The 18705-nt window shown below is 44.7% G+C and overlaps 1 protein-coding gene across 2 annotated transcripts in view; it reads left to right on the top strand.

Moving 5' to 3' along the window:
* The window catches only part of pdcd11 (programmed cell death 11), a 75283-nt gene that overhangs the window by 19325 nt on the left and 37253 nt on the right, over positions 1-18705 (top strand). For both annotated transcript variants that reach the window (XM_041210106.1, XM_041210105.1), the window contains exons 16-23: positions 237-332; positions 924-1143; positions 2213-2362; positions 7266-7381; positions 8085-8599; positions 11506-11568; positions 14798-14900; positions 16639-16728. In XM_041210106.1, coding sequence (XP_041066040.1) covers positions 237-332; positions 924-1143; positions 2213-2362; positions 7266-7381; positions 8085-8599; positions 11506-11568; positions 14798-14900; positions 16639-16728 — 1353 coding nt within the window. The remainder of the gene's footprint in view (positions 1-236; positions 333-923; positions 1144-2212; positions 2363-7265; positions 7382-8084; positions 8600-11505; positions 11569-14797; positions 14901-16638; positions 16729-18705) is intronic.

Below are 18705 nucleotides of genomic sequence, written 5' to 3'. Positions count from 1 at the left end.
TTGGAAGAGAGAAGAATTTTATCTGAATTAATGAGGACACCTCATTCTTCTAAACTGTAAAGAATATAGGCTCATACTACTCGATCTGTCCTTTTAGCACAGCCCCCTTATCCCACGAAGCAACCTAGTGAACCTTTTGCTGCACTGCCTCTAAGATAAGTATGTTCTTCCTTGGGTGAAGAGCCTTGGCTCCTGGACACTGCTATGCCTTAACTATGTGTTTCTGTTTTCCCTAGGTCGGGATGCAAATGCCAGGGTTGGTGAAGAGCATTATGCTGTACGGAGTGTTTGTCGAATTCCCGCACGGACTTGTTGGCCTGGCTCCCAAAGCTGTGAGTCCAATATCCGGTCACACTTCACCATTCATTCTGATTAGCAGAACAGTTGTGCGCACACTTCCTGTTCACATAATCCTGTAGCTGAGAATGGTGGTATATGCTTATATTACTGGACTCATAATTCTGTAAATGGGAGATTGAGAACCTGAATTTGAAATGCTGGCCTCAGTAAAAGTGGCCATGAAGCTGTCAGATTGTCAGAAACATCCAAATGGTTCATTAATGTCCTTTAGTGAAGGAAACCTGCGGTCCTTACCCAGTCTTGGTCGATATGTAACTCCAGACCCACAGTTGTTGACTCTGAACTACCCTCTGAAGTGGCCTAGCAAGCCAGTCAGTTGTGTCAAACTCAGGGAAGCTAGGGATGAGCAATTAATTGCAGCCTTGACAGTGATGCCCACATCTAAACAATTTTTTTTAAAAAAACTATGTACAGAATAAGAAATGAGTTAAAGGCTGGGATCTCATCAAGGGGCTTAGTGGGCTCGGTTTGTGGGGTCGGCATTTATATGTGGAATAACAGATACACGCTATTTCTGAGGTGAGGTGCCCTAATTCTGCTGGTTAATGTTTATTCTCCCCTAGGCTATGTCCGATAAGTTTGTCACAAACACCAAGGATCATTTTGTGGTGGGCCAGACAGTGGTTGCCAAGGTTACGAACTTGGATGAGGAGAAGAAGCGGCTGCTGCTGACGCTGAAATTGTCTGAATGTGGATCTGGGGAGGCTGATTCCGAAAGCCTCGTGCTGCTGAGCCAGTACTTGAGGGAACTAGAGTTCATCAGGAGCTTGATGAGCAGCAGGGGTAATGTCTGAATCTGTACAGCATCTTGGGTATAAGAGACAGAAAACGAATCACAGAATTGTTACAGTGCACTGATTTTCTGAATGATAAATTCCCTCAGTGCCATTCTCCTGCCTTCTCCCTGTAACCCTGCACATTCTTCCTGTTCAGATAACAGTCAAATTCCTTTTTGAATGCCTCAATTGAATCTGCCTCCACCACACTCAAACAGTGCATTCCAGACCCCAACCACTTGCTGCATGAAAAGGTTTTTCCTTGAGTAGCTTTTGCTTCTTTTGCCAGTTACTTTAAATTCTGCCCTCTCATTCCCACTCAGTAAAGGATTGAGAACAGTTTTTTCCCTATCTACCCTGTCCAGTCCCCTCAAGACCTCTATCAGATCGCCTCGTCTCTTAACCTTCTCCAAGGAGAACAGTCCCAACGTCTTCAATCCGTCTTTGTAACTGAAGTTCCTCATCCCTGAAACCATTCTCGTGAATCTTTCCTGCACTCTGCAATGCACAGAAGTCAGCCTTCAAAACATGAAAATTGATCATGATTTTAGGAACAGGAGGAAGTCATTCAGTTCCTTGAGCCTGTTCTGTTGTTCAGTTAGATCTTGGATAATCTCTATCCTAACTCCCTTGCCCTGCCTCAGTTCTGTAACCCTTTAAAATCCTTATCCAACAAAACTCATCAATCACAGCCTTGAAATTTTTAACAGCTTTCTGGGGCAGACTGCTCCAGATTTTCACTCCCCTTGTACAAACCTCCCATACTGGAGCTGCCAGTTCCGAATCCATCTCTTTCTGCCTCTCAATTGCAAGCGTGTGGAACGCCTGAAGTATAACTTTCAACTTCCAGTCCTCAGATGTGGCCCTGATGTTGGGAGTTCCGGCATCATGAGAATTGTATAACCGCATTTTTAAAATTCTGGGAGTGAGTTACAGACTGAAATCTAATCGAGAGATTCAGGGGGTTTAAATACAGAATAACAGAAACCTGGGAGTGAGCTACAGACTGGAATTTAATCGAGGGGTTCAGGGAGTTTATATATAGAATAACAGATGACTAACATTTCCTCTTTCAGACTCCCCAGTTGCTGCCAGTTTAAGCCGCCTGACCACAGGGCAGAGACTCCAGCTGGTTGTGGATAGAGTGAAGGCTGATGGAACAGTGTACTTCACTGGTACACAGGTTAACAGGCTGACTGTTTCAGCCAGTCACTATCACCAGGGTGGTAAGTGCACATCTGGTCTATTGGCATTTGGTGGGTGGCTCACCTGATCAGGATTAAACCTTTCTCTGAGTCAGAAAGTCATGGGTTCAAACCCCACTACATGATTTGAACCCATGGTCTAAGATGACACTTCAGTAGAGCGCCGCGCTGTCAAGATGTCGTCTTTCAGATGAGATGTTACACCGTCTGCCTGTTTAGATAGATGGTAAATATCCCATGGTGTTGGGGAGAAATGCAGAGTTCTCCTAATATCCTGACTGACATTCCTTCCTCAATCAATGCTCCCAGAAACTAGTTAGCTAGTCTTTACCTCATTGCTTCATGTGGGACCTAGCTTCTTAAATAAGATCATAAGAAATAGGAGCCGGAGTAGGCCAATCAGCCCATCGAGCCTGCTCCGCCAATGCAAATAGATCAAGGTCCATCTGATTGTGGCCTTAATTCCACTTTCCTGCCTGCCCCCTGTAACCCTTGACTACCTTGTTGATCAAAATCTGTCTAATTCAGCCTTGAATGTATTCAATGACCCAGTCTCCCCTGCTCTCGGTGGTAGAGAATTCCATAGACTAACGATGCCCTGAGAAGAAATTCCTCCTCATCTCTGTTCTAAGTGGGGTGTTCCCATTTTTTAAACTGCACCCTCTAGCTATTGATCCCCCACAAGAGGTAAACACCCTCTCAGCATCTACCTACCAAGCCCCCTCAGTATCATATGTGTTTCAATAAGATCGCCCCTCATTCTTCTAAACTCCAATGAGTAAAGGCCCAGTCTGCTCAACCTTTCCTCATAAGACGTAAGAGCAGAAGTAGGCCATTCGGTCCATCGATTCTGCTCCGCCATTCAATGAAATCATGGCTGATCTTTTAATCCTCAACTCCACTTTCCTGCCTTTTCCACCATAATGCTTCATTCCCCTACTGATTAAAATCTGTCTATCTCAGCCTTGAATATACCTAACGACCCAGCCTCTATGGTAAAGAATTCCATAGATTGACTACCCTCTGAGAGACGAAGCTCCTCCTCATCTGTCTTAAAGGGCGACCCCATACTCTTGAAATTATGCCCTCTGGTCCTAGACTCTCCCACAAGGGGAAACAACTTCTCAGCATCCACCCGTCAAGCCCCCCCCTATGAATCTTATATGTTTCAATAAGGTTGCCTCTCATTCTTCTAAACTCCAATGAGTACAGCCCCAACCTACTCAACCTCTCCTCATAAGAAAATCCCTCCATACCCGGAATCAACTTAGTGAACCTTCTCTGGACTGTGTCCAGTGCCAGTATATCTTCCCTTAGATAAGGGGACCAGAATTGTTCACAGTATTCTAGGTGTAATCTAACTAGTGCCTTGTATAGTTTTAGCAAGACCTCCCTATTTTAATACTCCATTCCCTTTGCAATAAAGGCCAACATTCCATTTGCCTTCCCTATTACCTGCTGAGCTTGTAGGTTAGCTTTTTGGGATTCATGCACAAGGACTGCCAAGTCCCTCTGTGCTGCAGCCTTCAGCAGTCTTTCTTGATTTAAATAATATTCAGCTCCTCTATTCTTCCTGCCAAAGTACATAACCTCACATTTTCCCACATTATATTCTATCTGCCAAGTTTTTGCCCACTCACTTAACCTGTCTATATCCCCTTGTAGACTCTTTGTGTCATCCTCACCACTTGCATTCCCACCTATTTTTGTGTCATCCGAAGACTTGGGGGTTGTACATTCACTTCCCTCATCAAAGTCATTAATATATATTGTAAATAATTGAGGCCCCAACACTGATCCCTGTGGCACTCCACTAGTTACAGGCTGCCATCCCGAAAATTACCCCCTTATCCCAACTCTCTGTCTTCTATTAGTTAGCCAAACCTCTATCCATGCTAATATACTGCCCTCAACACAATGTCTTGTCTTATTAGGTAGCCTTATGTGCAGTATCTTATCGAACGCCTTTTGGAAATCCAAACTTATTACCTCTACAGGTTCCCCTTTACCTATCCTGCTTGTTACCTCCTCAGAGAATTCTAATAAACTTGTTAGGCATGATTTCCCCTTCATGAAGCCATGCTGACTCTGCTTGATTAGATTACATATTTCTAAATGCTCTGCTATTACATCCTTTATACTAGACTCCAACATTTTCCCAATGACAGATGTTAAGCTAACTGGCCTATAGTTACCTGTTTTTTGACTCCCTCCCATTTTGAATAAGGGTGTTATTGTTGGCCATTCTCCAGTCCTGGGACTTTTCCAGAATCTAAGGATTCTTGGAAGATTACTACTAGTGTATCCACGATCTCTTTACCTACTTCCTTTAATATCCTAGGATACAACCCATCAGATCCAGAGGACATATTAGCCTTTAGCCCCCTTAGTTTTCCTAGTGCTTTTTCTCCAGTGATAATTATTGTATTTATTTCCTCCACCTCTTTTTCCCCTTGATTATTTAGTATTTTTGGAATGTTATTAGTGTCTGCTACCATGAAGACTGAAGCAAAGTATTTATTCAGCTCCTCCGCCATTTCCTGGTTCCCCATTATTATTTTCCCAGCTTCATTGTCTAAGGGGCCTATGTTCACTTTGGCGCCTCCCTCTTCCTTTTTATGTATTTGTAGAAGCTCTTACTGTCCGTTTTTATATTATTTGCTAGTTTACCCTCAAAGTTTATTTTCTCCCTCTTTGTTAGTTTTTTGGTCATCTTTTGATGGTTTTTAAAACTTTCCTGATCCTCTGGCTTGTCACATTGTCTTTACCACATTGTATGTTTTTTTTTCAGTTTGATACCGTCCTTAACTTCCTTGGTGAACCATGATTGGTTTATCCTCTCCCTTGAATCCTTCTTCCTCACTGGGATATATTTGTTGAGAGCCATGAACTATTTTCTTAAACACCTGCCATTGTTCATCAACTTTCTTTTCTGCTAAACTCCTTTCCCAGTCCAATGCAGCCAACTGTGTCCTCATTCCATTGTAATTGCCCTTATTTAACTTTAGCGCAGTTTTTCCGACCCAAGTTTCTCACTCTCAAACCGAAAGCTAAGTTCTACCATATTATGGTCACTGTTCCTAGAGGATCCTTTACTCTGAGATTATTTATTAAACCTGCCTTGTTACACATTACCAGATTCAAACTAGCCTGGATTCACAACATATTGTTCAAAGAAAACTGTCCCGAATACACACTCTGAATTCTTGCTCGTGTCTACTCTGCCAATATGATTTTCCCAATCTACATGAAGATTAAAGTCACCCATGATTAATGTACTGCCTTTTTTTACATGCCCTCATTATCTCCTGATTTATTCTCTGTCCTACAGTATAGCTACTGTCAGGAGGCCTGTAGAATACTCCTACTAGTGTCTTCTTCCCCTTGTTATTTCTTACCTCCATCCATATGGATTCTATATCTTCTGACCCCAGATCCTTTTCTTGTCATTGTAGTTATTCCATCTCGACCTAACAAAGCTACCCCACCACCCTTTCCTTCCTGCCTGTCCTTTCAAAAAGTCACATACAATTGAATATTTAGTTTCCAGCTTGCCACAAGACAAACACTCCTCATCCCAGGGATCAGCCCAGTGACCCTTCCCTGACCTGCTTCCTTTGCAAGTATATCCTTCCTTAAGTAAGGATAGCAAAACTGTACAATGTATTCCTGATGTGATCCCACAAATGCCTTGTACAGCTATAGCAAGATTCCCTACTTTTATATTCCATCTTCCTTGCAATAAAGGCCAATATTTCATTTGTCTTCCTAATTACTTGCTGTTCCTGCATGCCAACTTTCTTGTGATTCATGTACGAGGACACCCAGATCTCTCTGTCCTGCAACATTCTGCAGTCTCTCTATTCTTCCTGCTAAAGTGGACAACCTCCTATGTTCCCCTATTTTATGCCATTTGTCAAATTTTTTTGTCTACTCACTTACCCTTTCTATGTCCCTTTGCAGACTCTTTGTATCCTCCCTACAATTTGCTTTCCTGCATATCTTTGTATCATCAGTAAATTTGGCTACTGTACAGTCTGTCCTTTCACCCAAGTCATTAATATAGATTGTAAATAGTGGAGGCCCCAGTACTGATCGCTGTGGCACTCCAATAATTGCAGTTTGGCAACCTGAAAGTTACCCATTTATCCCAACTCCCTCTTTTCTGTTAGTTAGCCAATCCTCTATCCATGCTAATATATCACCCCCAACGCCATGAACTCTTATCTTGTTCAGTAATCTTTTATGTGGCACCTCTTCAAATGACTTTTTGGAAATCTGAATACTCTACATCTACTGGTTCCCCTTTATCCAGCCTGCTTGCTAAATCCTCAAAGAGTTCTAATAAATAAATTTGTCAAACACTGCTGTATGTTGTGTTGCTCTTTACTATTAATCCAGCTCCCTCACACTGTCACTCAGTAACTTCACCCCAACCCCCAGCACTCTGTTACTAACTGTACCTCTTCTGATGTTAAACCAGCTCCCTTTCACTGTCACACAAACCTCCTCCCCTCCCCAGTCCCCAGTGTAACTGACCATAAACTATAACTTAAATAGATCTCCAGGGGTGTATGGATCATTGATTCTGATCGTGACCCCCAGAAGCCAGTGGATTTGGAGAACCAGTGAAACTTGGTGGTTTTAAAGTATTAAGGTTCAATTGGGTGGTTGTGACAGTCCAGCATCATGTAAGGAACCTGCTGCAGAATGAGAAATGTGGATCACTGAGTGGAATAACTAACTGCTCCAGGAGAACCTGTCACCTCAACATGAAACTGTTGTAACCATAGTTGAAGTCCCATAGGTCAAGGTAGCAAGATAAGCTCATTGTTTGGGGAGTCCGGGGCTATGCAGTGTCTCACGTGCAGCATAAATTTCTGGTGCCTAATTTGCTCATTGTGCCTTTCTTCCTTACTTGTAGAGGCGAGTGTGACTCCTGGACAGCAATGCACTGCAGTTGTGGTGTTTGTAGATCTCCTTTCATCCATTGTTCATGTCTCTCTCCGTCAAGAGCTGCTAAGTGCCAACATAAAGAAGGTACAGAATTGTTGGGATCCCCTGAAGCATTTCTCTGTGTGGGCTAGAGCTGAGGCTGAGGGGAACACTCCTGACAGGCAGAGCTCAGCAGAGGGCAGCTCACCTGATTATACTGAGTGAGAATCACTGTTTTTGAATAAAAGTGGGTCAGGCTGTGGGGATAAAGGGGAGAACAGCCCTAAATGTTCGCTAAATGAGTAATGTGCTGAGTTTATGCTCTGCGCTATTAAATGCGGGGTGGTGCATTGTGTGCTTTGACTTCTGGGCTGGGATTCCAGACAGAGGAAACAAAAGTGTCCCCGTCCCCATCCCCTCCTTCCCAAGCCCCAACACATGCACATGCACACACACACTCCGTAGGATTTGCTGTAGGTCTTAAAGGTCTGACTGAGACCTGTGCTATTTCTAACCCGTGCTATACCTGTCCTGGAAGTGTTTGATGGGGACAGTGTAGAGGGAGCTTTACTCTGTATCCAACCTCATGCTGTACCTGTCCTGGGAGCGTTTGATGCGGACAGTGTAGAGGAAGCTTTACTCTGTATCTAACCCATGCGGTACCTGTCCTGGGATTGTTTGATGGGACAAGGAATAGAGACAGTTTTTAATTTGCTCTGTGGAGAGGTCAAAAGCCAACAAGATAGAGTAATTGAGTCCATTAACTTGTGCTGAACTGATGACTTGGATCAACAATTCTGTGTTGCAGTTGAAAGGAATTTCGCAGCATCCTGTTGTGGTGCAGTTTGTGGCTCCCGAAGTTGCAGTGGTTTCGCTGCGCGGCACCTCGCAGCTGCTTCTCATTCCAGTCACGTTCCATCTAAACGACACCTTCTGCTTTGAATCGGAGAAGCTGTCTGTGGGGCAGACCCTTTCTGTATTGCTGCGAACCGAAGGCATGGAGCATCACGGTATCCCACTGGCTGCATGGGGTCCCAGAAAACACTGCAGAGCGAAGCGAGAACGCCAGCTGTCAGAAGGAGTGGAGGAAGTTTTACCTGGGGTTCGGCATACGCTGTGTATCGGGGATATAGTGAATGGGACTGTGAAATCGGTGCGGATAACCTGCCTGCTGATCGCATTAGAAGATGGTGTGACTGGGTTCGTTCATGCTTCAGAGATTCTCGACCAGGTCTCTGAGGGCACTGTCCCAACATTGAGGCAGAAAGTCGGCAATGTTGTGAGAGCAAAGATCATTGGAGGCAAAGATGCAAAGTCTCACAAGTAGGTACATTGCTGGTTGTCTGTGGGTTAAAGTCACCAACTCAGAAACAATGAGCTGCAGTGGGTCGCCTGGGTCTGGGGCTTGTTAGGAACACAGTGAGACCTGTGGCATAAATGGGAAACCTGCAGCAGCTGTTCTGGGACATCTTCACTGTCTTCCCAAGCAGTGTGAGATAGCAAGCTGTTACTACAGGCTTTTATTCTAATGTATGGAAAAACAAAGCAGCATTTATTACCCATACCCCATTTCCCTGACGGCATTAGGACACAACATATGGTGGGTTCTTTGAATGACATAGACAAGACTGAGGTTATGACGAGTTATCTTCCTGCTTCTTGTAGCTACTCCTGCCAGGAGATTGCTGTAAATGGTATGTCATGCATCTCTGTCTTGAACCATCCTCACACATCCACTGTAACTCGTCTGCAATCACTCTGTGATGTCTGTCATCCAACTATGCCTGTGTTGCCCCCTCTTTCTGCTGCTCCACTTTGCCCTCTATAAAAGATCTCGGTAACTTTTCAGCTCTGAGCAAATAGCCAAAATACTGACGTTTTCTTTTGTGATGTCACTTTTCAAGGTTCTTTTTGTTGTTGTAATTTCAAGCACTTCTTCATCTGCGTCATGGTCGATAAAGTTTTTTTAGTGGATGTCTTAACATCCACATTTCAAAGACATCTATTTTCTTCTACAGATCTTTATTTATTGTCCTGGTTTCTGAAGCATAGGAAAGTGGATAGAATGCAGCATCTTGAGTTTTTTCCTTGTTACAAACTTGAGATTTCTTGTTGTTCACACATCCTTCATCTTCACAAAATTACTTTTGGCTACCTCTATCCTGCTTCTAACTTCAGCATCACATCTGCCATCTTCTGTTATCATTTGACCTAAATAGACAAACTTATCTACTTGTTCCAGTGCAACACCATCCACTTCAATCTTCACTCTGGTTTATTCTAATGTATTTCTTCTAACTTCCATTGCTTTTGTCTTTTTGGTGTTCATACCCAATCCATATTCTAAACTGTTGGATTTTACTTGGTCTACGATATTTTGTAGGACGTCTTCTGATTCTGTAATTAGTGTTTTGTTGTTAGCGTACCGCAGGTTTATATCTTTGCCTCCAATTTTTACCCCAGAATTGTCTGAATATTTCTTCTGTGCACAGATTGAATCATTTTGACGATGTTACAATATCCAGCTGTGTTGTACTCCCCTCTTCACTTGATTGTCCCTCTTCTAGCCTGATGCTTGCTACTTGACCCCAATTCAAGCTTTGGATAAATCTCACATCTTTACTGTCAATGTCACATTTCAGCAACACATCCATTAACTTTTGGTGATAAACACGATCAAATGTTTTCTCAGTCTATGAAGTGTATGTAAATGTTCATGTTTGCTTCTAGATTTTTATCGTAGATTTTTTTTTAGGTGAAATATTTCCTCTCTTGTTCCTACTTCAAATCTAAATCCAGACTGCGTCTCACCAATTTCTGCTCCAAATGTTTTTCTTCTATTATGATTTTCAAGATAACTTTAATGAGATGATTCATTAAGTTTATAGTTCTAAAATGATTACACTCTATTGCTTTAGGTTTCCTGTGTAACTTAATGAATAGTAAATGTCTCAAGTCTCTTGGAATGTATCCGTTGGTGTATATTTAATCACGAATTTCTGTTATCACTTCTAATTCTCTTTCTCTAAGGGATTTTAGATGTTCGGTTGTGACCCCATCTATGCCTAGAGCTTTTCCTGTACTCATCAATTTCAGCATTCTTTACCTCTGATATCAGAAAGTTTGCCTCAGTACCTTGAGGACTCTCGATTTGGACCCTCAAACAATTCACATATATTCTGTCCATCTTTTTTGCTTCTGCATCTCTTTCAAACAATATTTTGCTATCTTTGTCATTTATGCACCAACTATCTGTTTCTTTTTTCCTATCTGTGAAAGATTTCACCTTCTGGTGCTCTTCCTTGAAGAGCATTAAAGAAAGACTTGCAGGTTTATAGTGCCTTTCATAACTACACGACATCCCAAATTACTTTGCAGCCAATTTGAAGTGTAGTCACTGTTCTAATTTGGGAAACAAGACAGCCGACTCGCATGTAACACAATCCCACAAAGAGCAGAGAAGTAACAGCTATGGTAGCAGATCCAGAGATACTAGTTCAAATCCCATCACAGAAATGCGGTTGGCTCTTAACTGCACTCTGAAATGGCCACTCATTTGTATCAGGATGGACAGTAAATGCTGAGCTTGCTGGCAACACCTTCATCCTGTGAACAAATGAAAAGTAAATAACCAGATATCTGTTTTCCTGATGTTTGAGGGATTGAGTTGGCCCGAACACTAACTGCCTGACATCTTCAAAGTAGTTGCCATGGATTCTTCTATGTCCACCTGAGAGTAGCAGCACGTTAATCTCATTCAAGCGACAGCCCCTCCAGCAGTGCAGCGCTCCCTCAGCACTGGCCCTCCAGCAGTGCAGTATTGGGAGTGAGCCTGTTTCTCTGACCATCGGATCTTTTTCTGGTGTCAGTCTATAAATCGCCAGATTTATTTAATTAATTCAGTTTTGTAACTTGCTATGCTGTGGTTTGAACTCTCAACCTCAAGAGTCCATTCATAACATAATAGCTTATCACAATGTAATAAAGTGCAGGGTCACCCGAGTCTTTTTCAGATTCAGCCCAGCACTGGATCTCCGAGGCTGCAGAGGTGTATATTAGATGTGTACTCAGTGTGTGGAAACCACATACGTGGGCATGGTATGGAAACTGGGATTAGCCACGCTTTTTGACTGTTGATGTACAAGGCCTTGTCGTTCTGTATGTTTCTTATTGTACCTTGATTTCTGACAATGACTAATGTGTTGTTTTTAACTCTCCATTTCACCTAGTTTTTTGCCAGTCACACACCCGAACTTCGCAATGTCTATACCGGAGTTAACACTGCGACCAAGGTGAGGCAAGATACCATGATGGGTGGGGGCATCTAGTGGCCCAGGCCACAGAAAATCTAGCATGCTGTGCACAGTTCTGGTTTGGGTCAATCAAACTTGCAGTATGTGCACCATTCTGATATCCATGTAGAATGATATTGAGGCCCTGGAGAATGTTCAGAAAGGATTCACAAGGATGAAACCAGAGCTGAAAGTTATACCTATCCAGGAGTTGGAACAGGCTGGGGCTGTTTTCTTTTTTCTCTCGAAAAGAGAAGACTTAAGGAGTGACCTGATTAAGGCCTTTAAGATCGTGAAAGGGTTTGATGAGGTAAACATGGAGGAGATGTTTCCACTTGAAGGCGAGACCAATACTAAAGGCCATCATTACAATATGGTAACAAAAGTCCATTCGTGAATTCAGGTGAAACTTCCTTACCCAGAGAGTGGAACTCACTACCACAGGGTGTAGTGAAGCAGACAGCATTGAGATGAAGGTGCACTGAGTAGGATGAGAGTAGATTTCTATGAAGCATAAACACCAGCATAAGCCAGTTGGACGGATTGGCCTCTTCCTGTAAATTCTATGTAAATGTTTAAATGCTGGATGCTAAATGTCTCGGTGAGGTTTTGAACAAAGAAATGAGCCACATGGACTTTGAAGGTCTCTGTCAGGAGGAGGTAAACTGCCCTGCTCCCGATTGCTCTGTTTGTTTGAGTGTCAGTGTGCGATGGGGATCCTCTTGAGCCGAATAACTTGTCAGCACGAACTGTCAAGCTCTTGAAATAAATAACAAGCCAAGGTGCAGGACTGACCTGGGCATCCAGTCAACACCTTTTCAATAAGATAGGGTGTAAACCGATGGAACTGAGGGATTCATCATAAACTCCAGGAGCAAATCCTTCAGTCCAGGTTGTGTTCACTCAGATTCACAGTGTGGCTACAGCACAGAAGGAGACCATTCAGCCCATTGAGTCTATACTGGCTCTCTGAAGGAGCAATTCACCTAGTGCTATTCTCCTGCCATCTCCCTGTGGCCCTGCATGTTCTTCCTTTTCAGATAATTCAATTCCCTTTTGAATGCCTCAATTGAAGCTGCCCGCATCTCACACTCAGAGAGTGCAATTCAGATCCTAACCACTCACTGTGTGAAAACCTTTTCCCCATGTCGCCATTGCTTCTTTTGCCACTTGTCTTAAATCTATGTCCTCTGGTTCTCGGTCCTTCCACCAATCTGAACAGTTTCTCCATATCTACTCTGTCCAGCCCCTCATGATTTTGAACACCTTCTCTCGGCCTTCTCTTCTCCAAGATAAACAGTCCCAACTTCTCCAATCTATCCACGTAACTGAAGTTTCTCATCTCGGGAACCATTCTCATGAATCTTTTCTGCACCCTCTCTAATGCCTTCACATCTTTCCTGAAGTGTGGTGAGCAGAACTGAATGCACAACTCCAATTGAGGTAGAACCAGTGTTTTATGCAAGCCTAACATAACCTCCTCGTTATTGTACTCTATGCCCCTAGTAATAAAGCCTACGATGCCGTATGTTTTATTAATCACACTCTAAACCTGTCCGGCCACTCTTCAATGATTTATACTCGTATACACCCAGGTTCCTCTGCTCCTGCACCCCTTTAAAATTGTACCCTTTATTTTGTTGTCTCCCCATGTTCTTTTGACCAAAATGAATCACTTTACCCTTCCCTGCATCAAATTTCATCTGCAGTGTCCACCCATTCCATCAGCCTGTTTGTGCTTTTGAAGCTCTACGCTATCTCCACATAGTTCACATTACTTCGAGGGCAGCATTTTCCCTTTGTCGGGTGGGTCTGGGAGCACCCACGAAACAGATCTCTGCCCGCGATCGGGCCCCTCCCACGATTTCAAACTGGCCAGTCAGCGTGAAAGGCGCGCTGAAACGCTCAGCGCTGCCGGGGTGGGGTCAGGAGGAGGGCAAGCATGGAATTTGTACATGGGTGGGGGAGCACACGCTGACAGCTTCCTGAGGGCACAGAACTGCCTCAAGGAGCTGGAGAATTGGACACTGAGCAATAAAAATTTTACAAATGATATAAACATGTCCCCACGTGACTCAGTCACATGAAGAGAGACATGTTAAAAATGATGTTAAAAAATTTTTTATTTTTTTTTTAAATGTTAGAGAACCTCATCCCGTCCGTGGATGAGGTTTCATAAAAAATCCAAAGGCCGCCTGGCTGATTTGCCTGCTGGCAGTGAAAAATAGCATTCAGTTATTTGTTTAAGGGCCTTTATAGGCCTCGTAATTGTCGGCGGGTGCACTGCCGACTCTCATGCGCACCCGCCGACCGAAATATCGCGCAACTGCGCAATGACGTCGGGATGCTCTTCCAACGCCATCATGCATGATTTTACGCCCGATTGGATCGGGCGCGCAACCACCCACGGGACGTAAAATCTTGCCCCAGCTTACATATCATCCACAAATTTTGAAATTGTGCCCTGTACCCCAAGGTCTAGGTCATTAGTATATATCAGGAAGAGCAAAGGTCCCAACTCTCTTGGGGAAACTCCATTCTAAACCATCCTCCAGTCTGAAAAGCACCCATTAGCCATTACCCTGTTTCCTGTCAGCCGCCAGTTCCGTATCAATGTTGCCACTGTCCCTTTTATTCTATAAACTTTGCTCACAAGTCTGTTGTGTGGCATTATCATAAGCCTTTTGGAAGTCCATGTACACCAAATCAACAGCATTACCCTTATCAACCCTCAAAAAACTCGAAGTTAGTTAAACATGATTTACCCTTAACAAATCAGTGCTGGTTTTTACTTAATTAGCCCGTATTTGTGCGAGTGGCAATTAATTTTGTTCCAAATTATCATTTCTAGAAGCTTTCCCACCTGCGAGATTAAACTGACTGGCCTGTAATTTCTGGGCTTATCTTTACACCTTTGTTCAAAAAAAGGATGTAACATTTGCAAATCTTCAGTCTTCAGGCACCGGCCCTAAGTCTAAGGACGATTGGAAAATTATGGCCAGTGTCTCTGCAATTTCCGCGCTCTCTGCCCTCAGTATCCTTGGATGCATCTCATCCGGTCCCGATGCTTATCAACTTAAGTAAGGACAGCCTATTCAGTATCTTCTCATCAATTTTAAACACCTCATGCCTGAATGCTCCTGGAAAGATTGAATGTTTATTTAATCCGCCTTGAATCTGTACATATTTTCCATTGCCTTCTCTGCTAACTGTCCATTTCCTTCCACAGCAAGCTGTCAGGAGAATGTCCAGCAGTGGCCCAGGGCGAGCAGCTAGCCGACAGGCTCAAATCATTCAAAGTCGGCCAAGTGCTGACATGCTACGTATTCAAGGTATAGCAGCTTATTCTGTACTGGATGTGGGAGATCAGAGAGAAGGCAGCAGTTACTCACTGAGGAGAGCCTGGGAAACGATTCTGAACCTTTCATGTTGTCGTTCACTGGGGGTTCGGCGGGCACTGCATTCGGATTCACTGGGGTTTTGGTGGGCACTGCGTTCAGATTCACTGGGGTGTTGGTGGGCACTGCGCTCGGATTCACTGGGGGTTCGGCGGGCACTGCGTTTGGATTCACTGGGGTTTTGGTGGGCACTGCGTTTGGATTCACTGGGGTTTTGGTGGGCACTGCGTTCGGCTTCACTGGGGGTTCAGCGGGCACTGCATTCGGATTCACGGGTTTTGGTGGGCACTGCGTTTGGATTCACTGGGGGTTCGGCGGGCACTGTTTGGATTCACTGGGGGTTCGGCGGGCACTACGTTTGGATTCACTGGGGGTTCGGCAAGCACTGTGTTTGGATTCACTGGGGGTTCGGCGGGCACTGCGTTCGGATTCACTGGGGGTTCGGCGGACACTGCATTCGGATTCACTGGGGGTTCGGCGGGCATTGTGTTCAGGTTCACTGGGGGTTCGGTGGGCACTGTGTTCGGGTTCACTGGGGGTTCGGTGGGCACTGTGTTCGGGTTCACTGGGGGTTCGGTGGGCACTGTGTTCAGGTTCACTGGGGGTTCGGTGGGCACTGCATTTGGATTCACTGGGGGTTCGGTGGGCACTGCATTCGGATTCACAGGGGGTTCAGTGGGCACTGCGTTCGGATTCACTGGGTGTTCGTTGGGCACTGCGTTCGGATTCACTGGGTGTTCGTTGGGCACTGCATTCGGATTCACTGGGGTTTTGGTGGGCACTGCGTTCGGATTCACTGGGGTTTTGGTGGGCACTGTGTTTGGATTCACGGGGGGTTCATCAGGCACTGCGTTCGGATTCATTGGGGGCTTGGTGGGCACTGTGTTCAGGTTCACTGGGGGTTCGGTGGGCACTGCGTTCGGATTCACTGGGAGTTCAGGGGGCACTGCATTTGGATTCACTGGGGGTTCAGCGTCACTGTGTTCGGATTCACTGGGCGTTCGGTGGGCACTGCATTCATGCTCACTGGGGGTTCAGTGTAAGAGCCAGAGTCATGTTGAAATTTCTCCACAACTCAGTCCTCTTTAATCATCCCCTTATCCTGAGACTGTGCCCCAGTGCTTTAGATTTCCCAACCAGAAGAAACAATCTGTGTCCACCCTATCAAGCTCCTTTGGGTGACATTCAATTTACATGTCAGTGTCCAGTCTACTTTAAAACACCCAAGAGTGCAGTTATAAATCTAGAATTCCAGGCATGTTGCATCCCAGGATGGAGTATATTGAGCTGGGTGGCACCAGGATGATGGGTTAGTGAGGTTTGCATGTGCTATTTTGTCATTTGGTGAGGGAATGAGGCTGATTGGAAAGGAGGAGTGTGGGTCATTTGTTTTTGGCTAGTTAAGAAACAGGTAGAGAGATGGAGCGTAGACTCGTGTAATATAATCTCACAGTTTAGTACTAGCTGTTTTGACTTCAGCAACACAAGAACTTCCTCAATTGAAATTTTCCCTTCACTGTGCCCTGCCTATCCTCTGAACTCCAGTCATTGTTCCATATGACTCACTCTCTCACCTGTTCTGCATCATGATCCACCCTCCCACCCTATTTTCCCCATCATTATCTGCACTCTATTTTCACTTTTAACCTCTCTCTCTCTCTCCTATCTCCAGTACAACAGTGCCAAGCAATGTCTGGACGTAGAAGTGACTCCCGACATTCGTGGAAAAATCGAGCTGTTGCTGTTCTCTCTCAATCTCAAGGTGAGTCTCCTGCTGTGTGTTGCAGATTGTAATCTCAAGCAATCGGCCTGGCTTGCTGGTTAGTATTCTCGTCTCTTGAGTCAGAAGGTCATCAGTACAAATCCTGTACACACCCCATAATCCAGGCCGACACTCCCAGTGCACTACCAAGAGTGTCCCACATTGTCAAAGCTGCCATCTTTGGATGAGATTTTGAACTGAGAACACGTTTACCCTTTCAGGAGGACATATAAAAGGCTAAATGGTACTATCCCAAAGCCGTCCCAGTGTCCTAGGCCAATATTTATCCTTCAATTAGCATCACTAAACCAGATGGCCTAGTTATTATCACATTGCTATTTGTGGGATCTTGCTGTGTGCTGTTTGAACATAACATCATAAAAACTAGGAGCAGGAGTAGACCACTCGGCCCATTGAGCCTGCTCTGCCATTCAAAGCAACCATGGCTGACCTTGGGCTTCAACTCCACTTTCTCCCCCACTCCTTAGATCCCTTAATTCATTAAGACCACCAAAAATCTGTCTCTCCCAGCCTTAAATGATTTGATTATGGAGCATCTACAACTCTCTGGGGCAGAGGATTCCAAAGGCTCACAACCCTTTGAGTGAAGAAATTTCTCTTCAACTCAGTCCTCTATGATTCTGTCGAAGGGTCATGAGGACTCGAAACGTCAACTCTTTTCTTCTCCGCCGATGCTGCCAGACCTGCTGAGTTTTTCCAGGTAATTCTGTTTTTGTTTTGTTCTCTATGATTACCCCCTTATCTGGAGACTGTGCCCCAGTGTTTTAGATTCCCCAACCAGGAGAAACAACCTCTGCGCCCCTATCAAGCTCCTTCAGAATTGTGTATGTTCGAAGGAGATCGTCTCTCATTCTCCCAAACTCCAGATAAAATAGACCCGCTTTACTCAGCATTTCATCAGTGGCTGCCACATTACAAAAGTGACCACAATTCTGAAGATCTTCATTAACTGTAAAGCACTTTGAGGTGTCCTGGGTTTTGTCAAAATTGCTATGGAAATGTAAGTTCTTTCTTTGTTTCTAATCTGGTTCTTACTGCTGAACCCCCAGTGAGTCTGAGTGCAGTGCCCGCTGAACCCGCCAGTGAGTCTGACTGCAGTGCCCGCTGAACCCGCCAGTGATTCTGACTGCAGTGCCCGCTGAACCCCCAGTGAGTCTGACTGCAGTGCCCGCTGAACCCCCAGTGAGTCTGAGTGCAGTGCCCGCTGAACCCCCAGTGAGTCTGAGTGCAGTGCCCCCTGAACCCCCAGTGAGTCAGAGTGCAGTGCCCCCTGAACCCCCAGTGAGTCAGAGTGCAGTGCCCGCTGAACCCCCAGTGAGTCAGAGTGCAGTGCCCGCTGAACCCCAGTGAGTCAGAGTCAGCGCTCTGATGTAGGATTTTGTTCACCTTCTACAATCCTGATAGCCACAGGATCCTATGACAATAAAGTTATTGATTCATCATAGTGATCAATCTCCGTCGGCGAGTCTAGAACAGACCCAGACATGAGCTGAAGAAAACCCACAACAGTGAAAGCTTTGGTAATCATAGATTCAAAGTCGCCTGATACTCCCAAGCTCACTGCACTCACCAGACATCATGTCTCAAATTACTCCTCCTCAGACTAAAGATTTCACATCTGAAACATCATCAGTGTGTGCGCGAGCGCATGTTTGCGTGTCACGTTCATGTGCCCATGTGTGCACGCGCCCGTGCCCCTGTGCACACACGCCACCGTGTCCACGCACATGTCCCACAGTTTTTGGGCACGTAGCATATACCAGACTACAACACTTTATTTGCATTAAATAAATCTTATCTGCCCTCTGGTTCTTACTTCATATTACTGACCCTGCTCAATGGGAACAGAGAAAATTGAGAGAAACTATCCAGCTCCTTCATTACTTTGAATGCATCTATTCAGTCTTCCCTTAACTTTCTCTAGTAACTTGAGCCCTTTCAGCATTAGCTGCAGGT

This window comes from Carcharodon carcharias, chromosome 17, assembly GCF_017639515.1.
Source record: "Carcharodon carcharias isolate sCarCar2 chromosome 17, sCarCar2.pri, whole genome shotgun sequence".
NCBI classification, from domain to species: domain Eukaryota; kingdom Metazoa; phylum Chordata; class Chondrichthyes; order Lamniformes; family Lamnidae; genus Carcharodon; species Carcharodon carcharias.
The sequence above is the reverse complement of the archived record's forward strand: the minus strand, read 5'-3'. Positions and strand labels throughout refer to the sequence as shown.